The sequence below is a fragment of the Clavelina lepadiformis genome, chromosome 7 (assembly GCF_947623445.1).
Source record: "Clavelina lepadiformis chromosome 7, kaClaLepa1.1, whole genome shotgun sequence".
Lineage (NCBI taxonomy): Eukaryota > Metazoa > Chordata > Ascidiacea > Aplousobranchia > Clavelinidae > Clavelina > Clavelina lepadiformis.
In genome coordinates this window covers 8,826,821-8,846,397 of record NC_135246.1, presented here as the reverse complement: position 1 = coordinate 8,846,397, position 19,577 = coordinate 8,826,821, and the positions used below count along the sequence as shown (strand labels likewise).

The 19,577-nt window shown below is 35.6% G+C and overlaps 4 protein-coding genes across 5 annotated transcripts; 1 reads left to right on the top strand and 3 right to left on the bottom strand.

Moving 5' to 3' along the window:
- Positions 1-662: 662 nt before the first annotated feature.
- On the bottom strand, positions 663-2,285 carry LOC143465461 (prostaglandin E synthase-like). Its single transcript, XM_076963781.1, has 3 exons — positions 1,673-2,285; positions 1,405-1,487; positions 663-1,198 (listed from the first exon to the last, which is right to left on the bottom strand). Exons 1-3 carry the CDS (start codon positions 1,793-1,795, stop codon positions 949-951), a joined length of 456 nt encoding a protein of 151 aa, XP_076819896.1. The 5' UTR covers positions 1,796-2,285; the 3' UTR covers positions 663-948.
- A 1,380-nt stretch (positions 2,286-3,665) lies between these two features.
- LOC143465848 (U3 small nucleolar RNA-associated protein 25 homolog) lies at positions 3,666-5,921 on the bottom strand. The gene has a single exon (XM_076964357.1). It carries the CDS (start codon positions 5,771-5,773, stop codon positions 3,746-3,748), a length of 2,028 nt encoding a protein of 675 aa, XP_076820472.1. The 5' UTR covers positions 5,774-5,921; the 3' UTR covers positions 3,666-3,745.
- Positions 5,922-11,043: 5,122 nt separating this feature from the next.
- LOC143465536 (splicing factor 3A subunit 3-like) lies at positions 11,044-15,720 on the top strand. The gene is made up of 12 exons (XM_076963881.1): positions 11,044-11,196; positions 11,394-11,559; positions 12,502-12,549; positions 12,846-12,920; positions 13,374-13,530; positions 13,641-13,815; positions 14,019-14,226; positions 14,399-14,565; positions 14,634-14,797; positions 14,863-15,047; positions 15,122-15,212; positions 15,421-15,720. The coding sequence occupies exons 2-12, from the start codon at positions 11,464-11,466 to the stop codon at positions 15,552-15,554; spliced, it is 1,500 nt and encodes a 499-aa protein (XP_076819996.1). The 5' UTR covers positions 11,044-11,196; positions 11,394-11,463; the 3' UTR covers positions 15,555-15,720.
- Positions 15,083-17,402, bottom strand: LOC143465537 (proteasome assembly chaperone 1-like). 2 transcript variants are annotated; one of them, XM_076963884.1, is made up of 7 exons: positions 17,058-17,402; positions 16,851-16,951; positions 16,698-16,787; positions 16,491-16,600; positions 16,188-16,386; positions 15,976-16,112; positions 15,083-15,846 (listed from the first exon to the last, which is right to left on the bottom strand). In XM_076963884.1, exons 1-7 carry the CDS (start codon positions 17,129-17,131, stop codon positions 15,775-15,777), a joined length of 783 nt encoding a protein of 260 aa, XP_076819999.1. In that variant the 5' UTR covers positions 17,132-17,402; the 3' UTR covers positions 15,083-15,774. The 2 variants fall into 2 exon arrangements, with proteins under 2 accessions (XP_076819999.1, XP_076819997.1); XM_076963882.1 differs by having other exon boundaries at positions 16,689-16,787; positions 17,058-17,397.
- Between the last annotated feature and the right edge of the window lie 2,175 nt (positions 17,403-19,577).

Below are 19,577 nucleotides of genomic sequence, written 5' to 3'. Positions count from 1 at the left end.
CAAGGTTTGGGCAAACATTTCATTTAGAGAGCGATTTAATTATGATAATTAATAACACGATTATATAAGTTAAGAGAGAGCTATGAATTTATAACAGCTGAAAGACAAAGTTCACGAATAATTGCATTTTTTTTGTGATTATGCTTCCGAGCCTATGTTCCACCAATTCTGTGTTTATATCGACTCTGTAGCCAAATGGTTCAAGCAGTCGACTGGCAATAAATGTTGCTGCTCTTCCGTGTTCTTACACGATACCCAGTGGCGCTATGCCGTTGTAATGCCCGTGTGCAAGGCATTAACGACATTTGCTCTTGTTCAGTATAGAGTAGACAGTTCTAAATTTGGGCAATGCTATATAAAACTTTAAAAAACAAAATATAAAAATGTTTGACAATAGCTCAGTAACCAGGACTGGAGCGACTAGGAATCATCGTCGAGTTTAAATGGTGTAAAAACTTTCCTCAGTCTAAGGATAAAGATTATCGTACCATACTCGCCATGATTTCATCACTCGTGTATTGCATCGAGTTTTAAGCAGGTTTCCTTAAGAAGCAGTTGTATCTCATTTTTCCAGCTCTTATTCCCATCACAGAGTCACCCAAAACGATTGAACGTCTGTTGCAAATCAAGTTCGAAATTACGAAGGCTTTCGGCCCAATATCTTAATGACAGCCTAATTCTGTTGTTTATTTTGATGTAACTTTTGTTTTTACAAAAATGTTCACCAATAATAAAAAGATGCATTAAAAATAATAGCCTATTAAAAATTATTTAGGCTTAGATGAGCCAAATCTTTATTTTTGACAGAACTTAGGGTTAAATCCGGTTTGAGGCTAATTACATTGCGTTTAAAGAAAAAACAATTGTGTTTAAAGTAGCCTATTTCGGTCTTGTATGTTTCAAGGCTTATAATTTTCAAGGGCCGTCAGGGGCAACCATGTTTACAGCCTAACCGAGCAAACAATTGTAGAAAACTGTAACCAACATTGGAAGTTTAACGAAATACAAACCAAAAGAATACAATACGGAGCGAGTAGGAGACTGGAATGCACATGCATAGGCGAAGCTGTACAAGATTCGCAAAAGGGTGTATAAACCCATCAAAACCGCAAAATAACTTGCTCTTGGCCCAGTCAAAATGTACAAGAAGGAAGTGACCAGAAACGTGGGTATATTTTCGACGTCATTTCTAACTATTCTGTAAAAAACAAAGTTAGTTTCAATTCCTTAAATTTGTTGCAACGTAATAACGTATTTTGAAGGATAAGGTCTATATGCTGCATGTATAGCTTAACCTATAATTTTATGACGTTTTTCATCGCCAGTACAGTAGGTTATCACATACGGTACGAAAAAATATTTAGCCTACACATGTGGGCCACAGTAAAAGCATCCTAAAAATACCTTCGTAATCGTTCCACTTCCGGATTTAATCTACAGTATTTCGTATCACCTCGACGAATTGCATCTTCAGGGTTGGCAAAAGACTGTATAAACAGAGTGTATTGCATTTATATATTGACTTTAACAACTAAAATATTACCGACTTTAAAAAGAAAATAATTCAAAGCAATTTTGTCTCATGCACGAAATATCCAATAGCTACCAGAAGGGTCCAGCTTACACTTGGACAAACGAAATTCGGGGATGTCTTACAACTATATAAACTCACCAGTGTCTTTAAACGCCTTTGTCCTGTTAAAAAGCTCATCACAATGATTTCAAAAGTCAGAATTGAAGCAAAGAACGCATATACAGAAACTAGTTCGTTTGTTATATTTTCAATGCGGAGCATGTTTTAAGATGTTTGACAAATAACTTTGTAACGTTTTAAATCTGAGCATACAATGAAAAGCTCGATCAAGTATTTTTATCTTTTTTACCGATAACTGTTTATGTAAGGGTTTTAGCCTAAATCTAAAAGGTTGTATGGGTACTGGATATCTTACAAACGACAGCGTTACATTTTTATCTCCATTGAGATGATATAAATACTGTACATTCAAGGTTGTTGAAAAAATTAAGGCGTTTGTCTGGTAGCAAAGACTGTAGGTTATCAGGTCGTCTGTTTATGCTGGCCGACCATTTTTCCCTTGAGAATTTTACTTTTTCACTGCCAGATCTACTCTCTAGAGCTGTAATTGTATAGAAATTGTGGTTCCACGTCGATTACCTCAAACCGAATCACCATGTTTATAATATTTAATTTTAGTTAATAAAATCTTTTATACTAATTCAGAAGTTCAACTTTTATCCTCATACTCGGAAACAGACGCGACCCATCACCCTAATAATGTTGATAATATTTGTTCTCTGCACATTTCGTAAGAATTTGAACTCTATTACAGGAAGGCTTGACCGCGATCGCTAACGAGTTTGAGGCAATTCTAGATTGCAGTCAACCTGTTTAAAAACATGCGTCTAATATTGCAGCTATTCTTCTTCAATAGAGGGTTAAATTCTCTTCCAATGCCTGAGTGACACCAAGTGAAGCGTTTACGTGACGTGGTAAGCGATTTCGTGAATCGTCTATTCGGTTTTGCCATTGCAACAAAACCTTCAAAAATATTAGCAAATGTAATGTAGAAACTACATATTCACTGTGTTTGCCGAGTTTACCTGGTTTATTTATTGACCACTGTGTAGCAAGCACGATAAACGGGAAGTATTTGGTTAATAGCAAACCAGTTTAAGTGGTGTATACGGTGTACCGACATTTAATCACCGACACATAATCACTAGGACATTTAATCACGCGACACATAATCACTTGGATGTCGGAAAAGCGTGAGGAAAATTCAGTAATTCAAGCTCGTGTGCATCTCTCTGTGGGGATGGCGATGTGGATTGCTTTTAAGGTTGGCCTAAAGCCAAAGGCTATTAGTCTTTCTTTTAGAACTCCCCGACAATTGTCTTTGACTCCGTTGCGCCGGCTTTCTGTATGTTTCTTTAAATCAACACCAGCTTCATAAAGTCTAATTGTTATATTGTCCGAAGTAAGTTGTATCACAATAGAAACATTTTCATCATCTTTTCACATTTAAACAAAACTATAACTCCAATTCAGTAATGAACAGTCCAGAAGGTAAAACTGATATTATGTGTAGAGGCAAGAAGGGGAGATTTTAACCAAACCTTAGTTTTTATACAAACACATTAGCCAATCAGGAAATAACATGTCATTTTGCATTGCTACGTATAACCTATGTAATATTAATATCTAACATTATTCTATTGTCACAACGTGCACAAATGCAACGTTTCTGCAAGGAATTGCTGGTACTCAACCTTCTATTCCAATGCGGTACAAGGCACTGAAACTGCGTGTGCAAAACACAGTTGGCCGTTATCTGTCAAGCGAGATTTTAGTCTATCTTCGTGCAGTTGCTTACATTTCCCATGCATAACATTGTTGTAAATAAACATTGTAAATGTGTGATTAAATGTCCTAGTGATTAAGTGTCGCGTGATTAAATGTCCTAGTGATTATGTGTCGGTGATTAAGCGTCGCGTGATTAAGTGTCGCGTGATTAAGTGTCACCAAACCGGTGTATACGTGGTGCATTGTAAAGTTTCGCTAACACGCTATAGCTTAACACAACGTCATTTGCGTTTGTTTGATCAGGTTAGACGCTTTGATATTTTCATGGCATAATCACAGTATATGATGTCTTAGTTGTTTTATTATTCTCAAATTGAAACTAAACATACACTGCAAAACAAAGTCGACCTAAAACACCTATGGTTAGGTCTGATGATCAGTGAGAAACATATGCACGTTCTTTGGAGACTTCATCAACTCGTCGGCTCTACGATCACCCAGAACCGAAATAACTTTGGCCACATCGTATTTGCTGTAAAGAGTTATTATTGATGTTGAAGAGAGCGACATGTCCTCTGCTGACGAAGAAATCATATTACAAAGCTCACTGTAAAAATGTGGGTATGTTGGCAACTCGAAAAAGACGAGGTGTCTTATGCCCTTGATGTTGGGCCTGTGGTAAAAGTGATAGCGTTCTGTGTAGAGCATTATGGGAAATTTTTCGGTAAGGAAACGTCGTCTTGCTTTCCCCACTTCTGTGGGTTTTGTGTATTCGCAAATATGTCCAAAGTGTGGACCAGATGCACTTTTCTTTTCACGTCTCATGTGATTGCGAACGCGTACGAAATCGAAATACTGTGGGATGTATATCAAGACCCTTGACATTTTCTTTTCCTTGCACTGCTTCAACACGTTGCTAATGAAGAACTCAAAGCGAGTATTTTGAATTTTTGAGTAGGAAACTGATACATCCAACCTATGAAACATTTGCGGAATTTGCTTTGGAATGGAGCATATGGTCCCTGAGTTTACAACATTTTTTATCATGGCTAGACCACAGTGATTGTTACAATATCTTGTTAGCAGGCTGCCAATTAGTGGTGAAGCAATGCTAGAGAAGACCACAAACTGGCAGTAATGCTTCGACTGCCCATCTAAAGCAGAGTGACGAACCCTTGAGAAATCCACACCATGTGAGTCTTTTGGTCGCAGATGCAAATGTTTTGTGATGTGGAGAATGTGCTCCCAGTTCTGCATCAGAAACACATCAGCATGATCCAAAATAAACAGTTCAATGGACGATAAGAAGTCGTGCTCATAATGAGATTCTCCCTTTTCTCCTATTATAGTTCTAAGTCCAAGTGGTGAAGCAAAAATGATGTCCGAAGAATAGAAAGGGGAGTAAAGCCTCACTGAATTTCGAAGCAATGCAATGCCAATCCGAAAACATTCATCAGTGTTACCAGCAAATAGTAGCTGATAGTCTTCGGGTTTCTTATCAAGACTTTGCTTAGAATTCTCTAAAGTGTCATCAGGTAAATAGGAGAACTCCTGCTTGAATCGCTTTCTGAAGCTGACTTCTGTTTTCTTATTCCTTTCCAAAAGTGAGATCATCTTGTTGATTATGCTGTATGCCATGTCACGAAATGGGACCAAGATTAAAACTTTTGGTCTAGTGATACCTTGGTCTCTATATTCAGCTTGCTCTATTTGTTCTGTTGACATTTTTGATAAGCGTGTGTTGTTTTTCAAAACTTCTTCTCTTGAGCGCAAAACATGATTCAACGCATGCAAGCACATGATGTTTTGCATGTTGTTAACAGTGTCGCTTCCACTATAGGATGGGTATAGAACACTGACATAGCTCTGCAGTAATGTAAACATTTCTGCTTGCAAACCTGAACATATTTCATCTCCATTGGTTTCATTTAGCTTGACCCAATTACTTGCCAATGTCTTATTTATTGCAAAGGATGTTAATAAGTTTTTTTCGCTGTCAAGATTGCATGGTAGTTGATTTAAACTCTTTGCATTATCATCCTTGTTTTCTCCTCTTTGCATATATATAATCTTGTGCAAATACTGCCAGGATAAAAACTCATTGTGTTGATATTTGCACCTTAAGGCATCAAGCTCGTCTTGTTTGAGCTCTTTTCCGATAAATGCAGAATACTGATCAGTCAAAGTATTAGTGTGTTGATTCCCATTATCAAAAAGTTCATCTTGTACTGAGTCAAGTACATCATCTTCACTGTCATCATTATCATGCAACAGTTCTTGGGGTTTTTCCAGACTCACATCTGATTCACTTTCACTTATTTCATCTTCAGAAGTTACATCATAAGTTTCCACAACAACATCCTTCTTTTGCCGTTTGTTGGCAGCCTTGTGCGAAAAGCTAGTAACATTGACTTGTTTACGTTTTTGCATCCTCGTACTTTTTGTCTTCATGGTTTTAAGTTACGTAAGAACTTACACTAACAAAATCTGAAAAAAAGGTTGTTGGATCTTATTAAAACATACACCTTACAGGTTTGAAACCTTTATATTCATTCAATTTGAAATCGTTTTTATCAGTGCTTTCAAACGGTGTGCATCAATAAAAATTGTGGTCACGTTTAGTATTATAGTTATCATAAAAGGTGACTTCTTTCTGGAAAGATACAGTAATTTATCCAAAAAGTTACACATCTATAGAATTTTAAACTCCCGTAAATTTTCCATTCACAGCATCTGTGTCGAATGGTCGTGTTAGGGGATTTCAAACCAGGGTATGATGTCGCAATTGTATACAACACACCTAACAAATGTGATACACAAATAGTCAACTACTCCAAGCTTGATCTCATAACTTGGCAGCTAACTGTTTGTTCAGGCGATTATATCTTAACCTATCTGTTGGTGTAAACAAGCTAAAGATAATAACACTATGCATGATGTTGAGTACTCACTGCATCCAAATATTGAAAAAATGCCAATACTGTATTTTAATCGTCGAAATTGATGCAGGCTTCCTCTAGTATTCATGAAAAGTTAAACAAATTTCAGGCTAGTTTCAGCATTGCTACGACATGTGTACACTCCTTTTATTGATTTTCTCTTGAAAACTGGGTAAAGAGAAAGAGTTTGGGACTGTTTTTTTTGCCCCTGGCGCAGTCCTGGGAGTTTAATCGAAAACCGGAGGGTGTTAAGCCTGTACAGTGTCAAGTTCTATTTTCAGTGAGTATTTGGCACTCCAATTAAAAATTCTTTCTCGTTTGTGACGAACTGAGTAAATCAGAGATATACATATTAGACAAAACTCTAGCACATTAGCACTTTTTTGAAGAACCATACGATGTACAGTTACATAGACATTAGCTAAGGAAAAAAGTAAATATGGTGACTACAATTTCCAATCAAATCATGACATCATTGTAACATACTATAAAATTAAAAATAATTTGGTGCTTTACAAACATTAATGGTTCTACAGCGGTTATAGGAAACAAAATTAAATTACACAGGATCTCTTTTATATTTGCACTCCAACTTAAAGGAGTTATGAGGTAATATAAAAGAAATAATGACGTAACAGTCCCTCAATATTCGAGCCTGGTATGGAAGTGCAAAAGTAAAGAACACTTTTGGAAGAAAAATAGGCAGACAAACATGCCAGTTATAGAAGAGTCATTCCATGTATAATCAACCAGGCCCTGTAACCACTACTCTTGGATTTTGATAATTTCAATATATGTTATAGAAAAACTTGGAAAAACCCTGAGATTAAAAAAAAAATTTGAAAATATCTCCAGGCGTTTTCGAGTTATTCAAATTTGAATTTTTTCGCCACACGATGGCGTTTGGTTAGTGAGCACTGGTCACGCTTCATGATTTTCTTTAATATCTTTATTTCTGAAGGTAGAATAATGAAACAAATGTTGAATTCACCATTTTTGGGGTCAAGGAATTCATTTAGGCACATAAAAAACCTATATCACACCTCCTTCATGGAGTAAATTAAGTTTTTTCATTAATGTCAAAGTTCAAGTTTACGATGCAATTACAAAAATAGCAATCGCATTGGAAACATAATTTTTGCACTTTTGTGTAGCATGGTTCATGTATTTTCACATATCCAAAAATTGGAAACTTGTTTTTTGTGCTTTAGGAATAAAGTTGGTTTTAACAGCAAGCATTATTTTTATGATTCTTATAAGATATAAAATGCAGATTTGAGCAATATCGTATAACTGGTCATGCATATATGCAAGGTTGCAATTCCAAGGCACCAACTGCTAGTGTTTAAAGATTATTCACCAAAAACATTAATTACTGCCTGCTAAAGGTGCACTCTGAGAGAGGTTACAGTAAATTCGAGTTCCTTTTTGAACTTCAATTTGGCCTACTCCTATTTTGATTCTTGACCTTAGTACCATACCCAACAAAAGATCTGGCAACAGTAAAAGCTATTGCTCAAGCTAGTAACAAAGCAAATTGTAACGATCATTTGCATGCAAGATTGGCCTTTATTTAAATACTTTATACCAAGTTATCAACCCCCACAACTTTTTAATATTAGTGGTCTTTCCTCCTCCCAAAGCATAATGGGTACACCTCTAACATCTATGCAGTTTTCACACATTACTCGTGAACGCAGGTGCCACACTTTCCAACCAGATTCGAGAGTTTGCTGCTTTTGGGTGACAAATCCCCCGCATAACAACCTGGAAAGTGACCATTATACACGCAAAAAAAATTTCACGTCCGTGTTTACGTGCAGAAAAAAGTTTTTCCATGCAAGTTTTTTATTTTGTGAAGAAATAAAATACCTTGAGCTATGTTATCTGCAAGTAGATTGCGAAGGTTACCAGTGTTGTGCCAAAACCTGTACTCCATTGTTAGATCATGGATTCAAATCTAATTATGGTTTCAACAACTCAGAAAAAAAAGAAGCAGCCTGACTAGTGGGGTCAAAGTAACGCAAATGGCAGAGTTGGATTATTGAACACTTTCCTCTGCATTTCTTGCAAGAGACGAGTTCTCGGCAGTTCTATTCACATTACAAAAGCTGCGAAGGTTATACGTATAGTTGACTGCTGAATAAAATATAGATGTTTGCTGGTTGTCTTTTGACACTACACCAGTATTTTTTTATTATCAGTTGCGGTAAAAGCACCATAAGCTTCTTTTTGAAATTGTGGTACGAGCAAGACAAACTTTGTTTCCCAACAAGCATTGTCGCAATTTATTATAATCTACCATCAGCAGCAAGAAATTTCAAATCCATTGAAACATGATGAGGCATGATCAGTTTTGAAATTACTTTATAAAATTTCCTTAATGCAAGGAAACAGTTTTTTGCTATGTTTGGTTCCATTTTGTAAAGTATGGTTTATTTTTCGTTAGGTTATTCACTGTTGAGAGATAAGAGGTTGGTGCAAACCACTTCTCATGTGCACTTTCAGTTTTATCCAAGGTTTTGTGACTTTATATTAACAAAACAAAAAAATCATTTAACGCCTTCATAAAAAGAATTTCCTTTCAAAACAAGTATGGCGAGTTGTATGGCAGTATGCTCTTCCTTGTAATATTTGTTCATTAACGTAAAGTTTGTTTTATGATTGCTGCCACTATCTGACTATGGCATACTGACATAGGCCTATGTTGGAACTGGATTTCATATGGATGATAAGGCAACAACAAATACCGGTAGGTATAGTTTTCGTATAGGTGTATAGGAGGTTCTGGTATACTAAAGCACACATCAGGATTATGTTGCGCTATTAGGTTCCAGGACCTATGGGCTATTACCCCTGCTGGGAAGTTTGTATAAAGCGCCGGACAGCTGGAAAAAGTTGGCATCTGTGCCTATTTTCCGGCTAGATTTGCCGTTTTGCTCTAGCCTATATTGTGTAATTATAAGTATCATATTACACACAGAATTACAATTATTTGCACCACTAGGCTAGACCTATCCAGCGCACTGAAAGCAAACTTTCCAGGAGAGACTATTATGTGCATTATGTATATGTTTTGATTCTAATCACAACTGTCACACTGTATAAGCTGAATTGTATCTAGCCTAGATAAAATTCAACTAAGGGTACATTTATTCAATTTGTGCACACTAATGCACCTTACACGAAGTACTGCTAGGCCTACTACACGTAAGTTAAATGCCAGCAATAAAGGATGTTCATTTAAAAGAGGGATGTTATCACTGATCTCTATAAACACAGTGTTTATAGAGATTAGTGGATGTCATAAACTTATAAGCCTAGCTTGAATGATCGTCGTCACATCGGTCACAATTAACAGTGATTTAGTTTCAGCAATAACTGCTTAGCCACTTCTAATTATTATTGAAAAAATCTTTTACCAGAGAATTTACTGTAGGCTAGTACCAGCCTAACAATTTTTTTCGATTTATAATTCTAGCACACATCACACATGTACATTTTGGACCCACATTGCCACCAAGGCAAGAATTGCACAATAATTATAAAATGCGCACTGCGCACATGTTCAGCTAAAATGCTGTAAAATTATTGACATGTAGTGATACTATTTTTTGTCATGGTGGGGACGATAAATTTAAGCTAGTTGCTATAAGCATGCGCTTGTGGCATTTGCAGTGACGTACTAAATGAAAATTATGCATATTATTAAGTAAGTTGTATTCTCTTTGGCTAGGTTTATGTTGTGACGGTTACTTCACGTGTCATGGGTTGTTTTGTAAGCGCTGAAATTTTATTTTGGGATCTTGTAATTCAATTGTTGACCGGACTTGAATTCTCCTTGATGACGTTCAGATAAATTACCTCACTTGAACTAGTGTGCTACATATAAATATTGTTGTAATGTTTGCAATCTTTCCTTTACCATTTACGTTATCGATTTCACTGGTTACTACTGCGCAATGTAACATTCAGTAAGCTTTACCCGAAGGTGAAAGCCTTTGTGTCTAATTATAATAAATAAAAATGGGAACTTTATCATTTAGTAATATGCATAGACAGTATTTAAGCAAGTAACAGCATAGTCACGCCGTTTGAGAAATGAGAACTCATATCATCGAAACAGAAGTAAAACAACTTATCAACCTTCAATCGTCCCCGCTCATATCTCATACGCGGTCTTTATGGCGAATATGTTTGTTGTGTAATACTTTACACTAATAATACAGCAGCGAAAATATTATTTGTCATAATGTCATGCAAATATTCATATACTGTATATATAGTTTACTTTATATCGTTGGTCTAACTACATATTAGAAGAATTCCCTCTAGCTTTGTTCTTTCATAAAATGTTATATTTTTTTCGCTGGACATCGAAATTTTATTTTCAAAGTGACTTTTTCACCATATGGCGGTCAGGTAGCCTGTTGTTAAAGAAAGGCGGTTAGGTTAGAAGAATAGGTATGCAAAAACTTCTTGCACTTGCAAAAAGGAAATTTCTGGCGATAAAGATCTGGAGCAACCATGGTAGCAGCGCATTTGTGTATGAAAAAGGTTGTTTGCTTTTGGCAATGGATGTCGGTACTTCAATAAATAACAAGCAAACACTTTTTCAAGAAATGATGTCATGGTATTAAAAAATACCACCCAGGCCGATACAGATTCATTCATTCCGAGTTTCAAAAAACTTTCAATTCAATTTTACAGTCCAAGCGATCCAAGGGCTCCAAGTGGTCCAAATGATCCAAGCGAATCTGTATATTTTGAAGGCACCTGGTCGGAGAGAGACTTAAGCTGGGTTTCGTGTTTTGGCAAACCACGTCTGCAAATAAATTGCAGTTTAAACATTTATGAAAGAAGACATTTGTTTGTTTGTGTGCACAACTCGACTACCTGACTATGCTCTCTGGCCATAATGTAGGCCTATGACTGGTAATGTTATAGACTAGGCTATACGTTGCACTTTTCTAATGTATATGTACAATGAAATATATGCAATTTTATATTTCACAGTTTATACAGAGATATGACAGCTGACAGGGTGGTACAGTACAATATAAATATGATTTATATGGTAGCCAATATATTTGGTATGCTGTAGTTTGTAATAATATCTTTTCATGCTTTAGGTCAACTGTCTAGGCTATTTGGATTTGTACAGTGGTATACCATACCGGAATTTTTTAGGAGCTTGTAGAAATGGAGACTATTCTTGAACAGCAACGACGACTTCATGAGGAAAGAGAAAGACTGGTTGATGCCATGCGAAAAGAATCATTGCATAATAAAACCACAGTACGTTAATTTTATTATTTAAATGTGTTTTAGTTTTAAACGTTGCTGTTTTACCGGAAAGTGGTCACCAAAGTAAAGTTCAAAAATTGCATCGTTTTCCATTTGCATTATTTCTGGCTTACTACTTGGTTGGACTTAGGCTACACTCAGTTTGAGTTCAACTGGCTTCTGAGTACAGTAGTAGGTTTAGTATAAGCCATAAATTTAATATTTCTGCCATCGCATTTTACCTGAATAAGTCATACAGAAGTACCAGCCTCTCATTAAAATCTTATGTAAAAAACTGTTTGATTTAAAAACATTCTTTTTACTGCAAACAAAAGTGGGATTAGATTGTAAGATGTCACACTGTGAGCATGAAGGGGAGATACCGGTATCGGTGGTAATGTATTTTTTCTTGATCACCATATTTCCAAACAGTCCTTTGCTCTACACTATTTGAAACTTCTTTTCAATCTCTGTTCACTCTTTTCTTTCTAGTTAGTTTATTTGCAATAAAAAGGTGCGTAACAGCAGAAAGTTTTGCAGCTTTAAAAATAATCCCATTTCCATTTGTCCTATTATTGGCTCAAAAAAGTCTTATGCTGTAAATATTTTATCTCTGCACTCTTTTTTAGAAAAGTCTAAAATGCTGACTTAGATGACTCATAAACTTCAGTTCAGATTGACAGCTGTCACATAATAAAATAAACTTAGCCAGCCCTTTAGAAATGAAACAGACCAGGTTAACAATCATATGTTTACAGAAACAGGGCCAGGCTGCCAGCTAATGCACTAAGAAATAACACATCAAGTCAGTCACATACAGTATGTTCTGGAAAATTAAATTATTAAACATGGTCGCCAAAACTTCTCAGCTACTTAACTTGGCTGACAACCGTTATATATAAATTATTTGAAAGAACACATGTATTGTCTAATTGATATATATTTGCATTTCAGCTTCGAGAAAACATAAACTCAGATCATAGGATAAAGATTTTATTAGATGTAAGTATTTTTCACTATTGTACATACAAGGTCTTATGTTTGATTTATGTTTTTATACAACAAATAGTTTTTGCTTGATATTTTTAGGTCAGTCCTTAACTGAGCACAATTTTGCAGCTTTATTGTATATTGCTTAAAATGTCAATACTTGTTACTCCTCCTTTGGAGACATTTGCAAGCTCACCATATTTTCGTATAGTTTAGCACTTTTGTAACTTATGTAATGTGATATACTAAGTAAAAGATAACCAATGTGTTGTAATAGAAATATTCATAGTAATGTTCTTTTTTCGTAGAAAGGAATAGATGTTTGCAATACACTTACAGAGCTTTATGAAGATAATGATGGTCTGAGGCAAGAAGAAGTCGAGGTGTGACATAGAACAAATTGATATAAAGATTTTATAAATCATTAAATTAATCTGAAGTGCTTCAAATTTAAGATTTTTTTCACACTATTAGTGAGGCATTACACCAGTGGTTCCCAAACTTTTTCAGCTTGTGGCCCACTAGAAAAATTATAAAACGCTCGCGGCCTACTTACAAGAGGAGAAAAGTTGCTTTAAAAAAGTTAATTTTCACGTGTTAATGCGATGAATGTGCTTATTTATCAACTATTGAAGCAGCTAGAGCACTTTTAAGTCGCATATGCTTGTCTGCATGCCTTATTTTAAATATTTATACAGTTTTTTTCCAAAATTCCCAAAACATTTGCCGTACACCTGAGAATCTGTGGCGGCACACAGTTTGGGAATCACTGCATTACAGCCTAAATCTAACTACTTGCGATGCGAAATAATCAAAATTATATTGCACAATTCTAGGCAATAGCTGGTCCCAATGAGTTTCAAGAATTCTACAAAAGATTGAAAGAAGTGAAAGATTTTCATCGGAAACATCCGAATGAAATATTTATCCCAATGACAGTTGAATTTGATGAACTTGATAAAGCTAGGGAAAGTCCAACAGATGAAATGAATAGTTAGTATAGTAACTTATCACAGTAGTTTTTCCAGGGCAGTTGTTTTATTTGCAATGGCACTGGGAACCACTGCAATGCACAATTAAATTAACACGTTTGTAACTTTCAGACATGGTTGAATTCACTGATGAAGAAGCGTATGGAAGGTTTCTAGATTTGCATGAATGCTACATGCTTTATATTAATCTAAAAGGCTGTGAGAAAATCAGCTATGTCAAATATCTTGATACTTTTGACAAGCTTTTTGACATGCCGAAAGACAGAAAAAACAAGGCATATGAAAAGTAGGTTGAAGTCAAAGCAAACCTTTAAAAATTATATTTCATTGAACAAATTTTTATATGTGGTTGTGTGCTTTGCACAAAACAAGGAAAAAAAACCTGGTATGGTTAAGCAGTTCTGTAGCAGTTTCAGTTATTGTGACCATTTGGATATCTTGACCAAAATTGTATTACATGAAATTCATACATAATTATTGTTTTTCCAGATACCTACAAGTGCTATTGGATTATCTAGTCTCATTTTGTTCTCGCATAAAACCTCTTCTGGACCTTTCAGCAGAACTTGACAAAGTCAAAACAACATTTACAGAGCAATGGGAATCATCAGAATTCCCAGGATGGGGTAAAGAAGCAGGAAGTGCAATGGCACATACTGGAGCTCATCTTGACTTGAGCGCATTTTCTTCTGCAGAGGTTGGGGACTGCCTTTTTTAATGAATTATGATATTCCACAACAGAATGCAGTATAAAATAAAACACACCTTTTATTTGTCTATATTTTACTTCTTCCATAGGCTGCACGACTTAGTTAATAGTAAAATAGTAACATAATAGCATATAATCGTTCTTGTATTTGTTGATCTAGGAACTTGCATCGCTTGGTCTAGATAGACTAAAATCTGCTCTGATGGCATTAAATTTAAAATGTGGTGGAACCCTGGATCAACGGGCTGAGAGGCTGTATATTACCAAGGGAAAAAGAATGGAAGACCTGAAACCGTCGTTATTTTCTAAAGCAAAGTCTTCAAAACGGTAATAGGAAATCAAACTTACTTTGAAGGCAATTTATAAAGTATTTACATTACAAATGAAATTTTCAGGGAAGACCCTAATAAAGGAAAGGGAGTTGCCTTTCTAGAAGCTCAAGTTTATCATCTAATGGATTTGCTGGGCGAACAGAGACAAGCTACAAGAGATAATGTTCAACGTCGGCAAGCAAGAACTGGAACGGAGCGAGCAGACGATGGCGAAGAAGTAGCATCAGGTACCAATATTTTGTTGTTACACAGTTGTTAGGAAACTTGCATATTTTGTCTTTGTTGATCACAGAAAGTGAAAGTGAGGAAGATGAAGACGAAATTATCTATAACCCGAAGAACTTGCCTCTCGGCTGGGATGGTAAACCTATTCCATATTGGCTCTATAAACTGCATGGTCTGAACATCAACTTCAAATGCGAAATTTGTGGGAATCAAACTTACAGAGGACCGAAAGCATTCCAAAGACATTTTTCGGTAAATTTGTAATTTCTGGCTGATTGTTGCCCCTATAAAATAAAATGTTTAATTGAATATCAAAATATACACAGGAATGGAGACATGCTCACGGAATGCGATGTCTAGGAATACCAAACACTGCCCATTTTGCTAACGTGACACAAATAGAAGATGCAATGGCATGTAAGTCACATATCAAATAAATATAATTATATATTGCTTAGGGAGACAAATGGTGAAAACATGAAACATCTGTACAGTTATTTGTTCAAATTTCTGAAAACTGAAATTGATAGATTTGATTACAGCGAAAATCTGTTAAGCCATCTCTAGTAGTATTACAATGATATACAATGATATTCATGACTATCGTCCAATTAATTTTTTTCAGTGTGGACCAAAATTAAACAAGCCAAAGATGCAGAAAGGTGGAATCCTGAACATGAAGAGGAATTTGAGGATTCTGCCGGCAATGTAGTGACCAAAAAGACTTACGATGATTTACAGCGTCAAGGTCTCCTCTGATCAGATTTGACCACATTGAACTTTTTGCTTAGCATGTTGAAATATATTTCAGCAGTGTATCCTAGGCATTTAAGTCGTCTTGGATAGAACAGTCTTTTGTCTTGTGCTTTTTTGTAATGTATTATTCTCATCCAAATTTTGAAATACATGAAAATAAGGCCACTAACTAATGTAGTAGGCGCTTTTTAGGTCCTCTTGTAAAGATATCCATATTGGAAAATCATGTGTATATAGAGTGTTTACAACCACTTGAAGCAATCAAAGACTTAACATGATTCGTTGCCTTGTCCGTCTGAAAATATGAAAATTTTCATTCATGGACATAAACACCATGGTTAGCATAATACTGCACCAGGAAATATTAGAACTCAAATATACATTTATTTAGTTCATACAACTCATAGTGATGTGTATCTTTAACCTGTTCGTCATTCTTTTGGTTATTGCCGTCCAAAAATGGTCGAAATGCATTCACTGATGCCAAATCCAAACTTATAGAGTCTGTATAGCACACATACAAGATAGCTGGTATATGTTTCAGCTCGCAGTGTGTCATCACTAAAAAAAAATGATGGCTTTGGTTGCTAATTCTAGTACAACATGTGTTGAATTAAACTACTGACATGAACTCACCGGCTGCTGCTAGACCTTTAACTAAATTAGGATGGGCTAAAGCTGGAAATTTTGAATTCTTTTTATCGAAAGCTGTTGTATAAAGTGATTTCACGAATGGAACTTCAGCCTCTGCTGAACACTGAAGATATGATGCATATGAGGCTGAATCAAGCACGGTAACATCAGACGTTTCATCCAATTGTATGGCAGACGTTAGCTAAAAAGTTATAGAGAAAATATATAAAAGTTAAAAAAATACACTCTAGTAAGATGCGTGTAGATCTTTTCATGTTCAAATACAAAAACTTGTAAGTTTCTCACCACATTGATAAATTCCCATATTTTGTCAGGAACAAGGTAGCTTTTGCAAAGACAGTACACTGTGCAACAACCATGTGCAATGTTTGCGTGAAAGGTGGCAAGAACGCTTACTGCAATTTGTAAAAAGGTTATGAACGTTACTAATGGCTAAGTTCTTGCATCTATTGATAAGATTATGCCTACAAACGTTTTAGTTACCTTTTGTACCTAAAGTTGAATTTTCGTCAGGGAGGGTTTCATGTATGGTTCCATATTTCACTGTTTCACCATTTTGCAAACAATAAGCATCCAAGAAACCTAAAACATGTATAAACATTATCAATTCAGACTTGGGATCATAATGATTGATGGAGGTTTTACCTGTAGCAATACATCCAACTCCTACAATTAGACCTTTCACTTTAGATATCTTTTGGCTATTTTCTGGGTCTGCATGTGATTCCCACATAATTTCTGCTTCTCTGCATATTGGACAAATGGACATATTTCAGCCACAAATATAATAAATTAGGAAACAACCAAGCAATGAACCATTTTTATTAGTAATTAGATGTTTTTCTAACTTACAAAAATTCATCTTCTTCCTCATCCTCAACTGCTCTTGAAATAACTGGAAGAATTTCTCCAAAAAATGTTGCCATTAAGATGTTCAATCAATGAATTTTTAAGGCAGTATGCATAAATTTACAAGCTTGATTGATCATAAAAATGTCAGAATTCAGAAATAAATTACAGCTCTGATGGTACATGAAATAATGACGAAATAAAAACTATATAATTCAACAGTCTGACATCAATTTGGTCAATTTTTGCAACAAATGTTCGACTACCCATGGTGACTTAAAGGACAATTAATGGAGAAAGGTTCATAATAAATTCGCAGAGACAAAACACGGCACAACCACCTCAAAGTTAACAAATTATGACCTTAATGTATTGTGGGATCAAAAAAGTGGTGTCACAATACATCGAAATCCAGCGTGATCAACTTTCAGGGGAAGTCCCCATCAAAAGTTGAAAAACCGCGTTTCGAGCGGTTTTAATAAACTACTTTAACAAACGAAAACCTTAAATTTTATGACGTAAAAATGACGTCATGAACCTAATCTTCAACCTGCAAAAAAATTTACACCCTACCTCAACCTTAATGCCTTCAGAATGGTACTGAAATGTAACCATTTTCTGGGGCAAGGAAAATCGTCAGGAAAAAGAAGGGGAATCCCAATTTAGTGGCTTCCAGCAAACGCCACGATTGAAAACATAATTTAAACAACAACGTTCTTTCACAATGGAATATCTCGAAAGACAATCAAAACAGTCAGAAATAAAGTAATCGAAAATCCCCGTTCTCGCTTGTTATATGATGGAATTTGCGACACCATGTGGCGAGATATTATGTACTAAACTTATTACAAGTTTTCCAATCGGTAGATAGCGTAGTGTTGGGTGTTTGCCAAAATAAATGTCATCAACGTCAAGGTGACTTCTTCTCAATTCCACCGATAAAAAGCTTGTATAGACTATCCAACGGTCAAGTATGAGATTGAGAAGAGATGTGCAACGAAACCCTGGGTTGGGTCGGTTGAGCACTTCCAATTCCATACTACGTAGGTTACGGACTCCATGCATTTTAAACGGTGATGAAACTGATCAAATACGTTCCAAGTAGCTTTTTCGGTTTTATAGTTTACTTTATAACAGCGGCAAACTCTTGAAACTTGGCATCCGCCGTAGGCCTACATACAAAAAATATGTCAAGTCTGTCACGAGGACCTCAGATGACACTTTCGGAGCAAAAACGGCATGATTCAAGATAGAATCTCGATACAACTGGAGGAGTGGTTATAGAGGTGATCATTTTCCCGATATAGTAGCAATCGTTGTGCGCAATCCACGATGTCAGGTCAATTAGATTAATAAAAACGGCACTTTGCCAAAGGGCATTGTAAAAAACCTTTTTCAGGGCATGCAATTGGGATTCCCCTTCATTTTTCTGACGATTATTTTCGTTGTCCCAGGAGGTGGTTACATTTCAGTCTCATTGTGATGATTTTAAGGTTAGGGGAGGGTGTAGATTTTTAGTCAGGTTGAAGATTAGGGTCGTGACATCATTTATATGTCATAAAATGTTAGGATGTCGTTTGTTAAAGTACCTTATTATTAGGGCAACCAAAAGTCAATATGGTCAATTTTTTTTAACCTGCCAAGAATGTTATCAAACAAGCACAAAACAAATTTCAGCTTTGTACGACGTGTGGTATAGAAGTTATTAGGTCAAATAAAGTCAAAATGTTACGTTAGATCAAAATACGGTCAAATTGTTTCTTTAGGTCTTTTTTTTAGGTCAAAATCTATTAAACTTGTAATTTTGTAACCATTTTGTAATATTATTCTTCCGTTTTTCTCTTTTCTTGTACCGCAAACAATTCCAGTGCCGCAAATTTTACTTAGAACCAAAGCCACAAAGAGAGGGAAGGCTTTTCAGCGCGTTTGGTGACGTCACGATGTGACGGCATTGCATTTGAAATTGCAAGTTGTCAATCTTAATACGCAGAAACGAAAAAAAGTCAACACTAGAAAAGCATTTTGTCATTTTTAAATGCAGCTTTAGATTAGAAAGTTGCTGTAAACAGTGTAGAGACTATCAGTATAGCGTTTTTCAAAATAAGGTCAAAATTTAAACCTTTTAGCTCAAAATAAGGTCAAAATTTAAACTTTTTAGGTCAAAATAAGGTCAAAATGAGGTCAAAATTTTCAAATTTTAAGGTCAAAATTTAAACTTTTTAGGTCAAAAAACTGGTTGCCCTACTTATTATAGGTTCGAAAAAAGCATTTTTTTCAATTTTTGATGGAAAGTTCCCCCGGAATTTGATACCGTAGGGTTTCGATGTTTTGTGACATCACTTATTTTGATCTCACAATACAATGATGTCATAATTTGGTAACTTTGGGTGATTATGAACTTCCATACCGTACCCTGACCATGAAACCATGCACACAACAAACAGCCGATTTTGTTAGCAACAAAAAAGTTTCTTAGTTCTCCATACAAAACATAATTACATCCTGCAGTTTCCTATAATATGT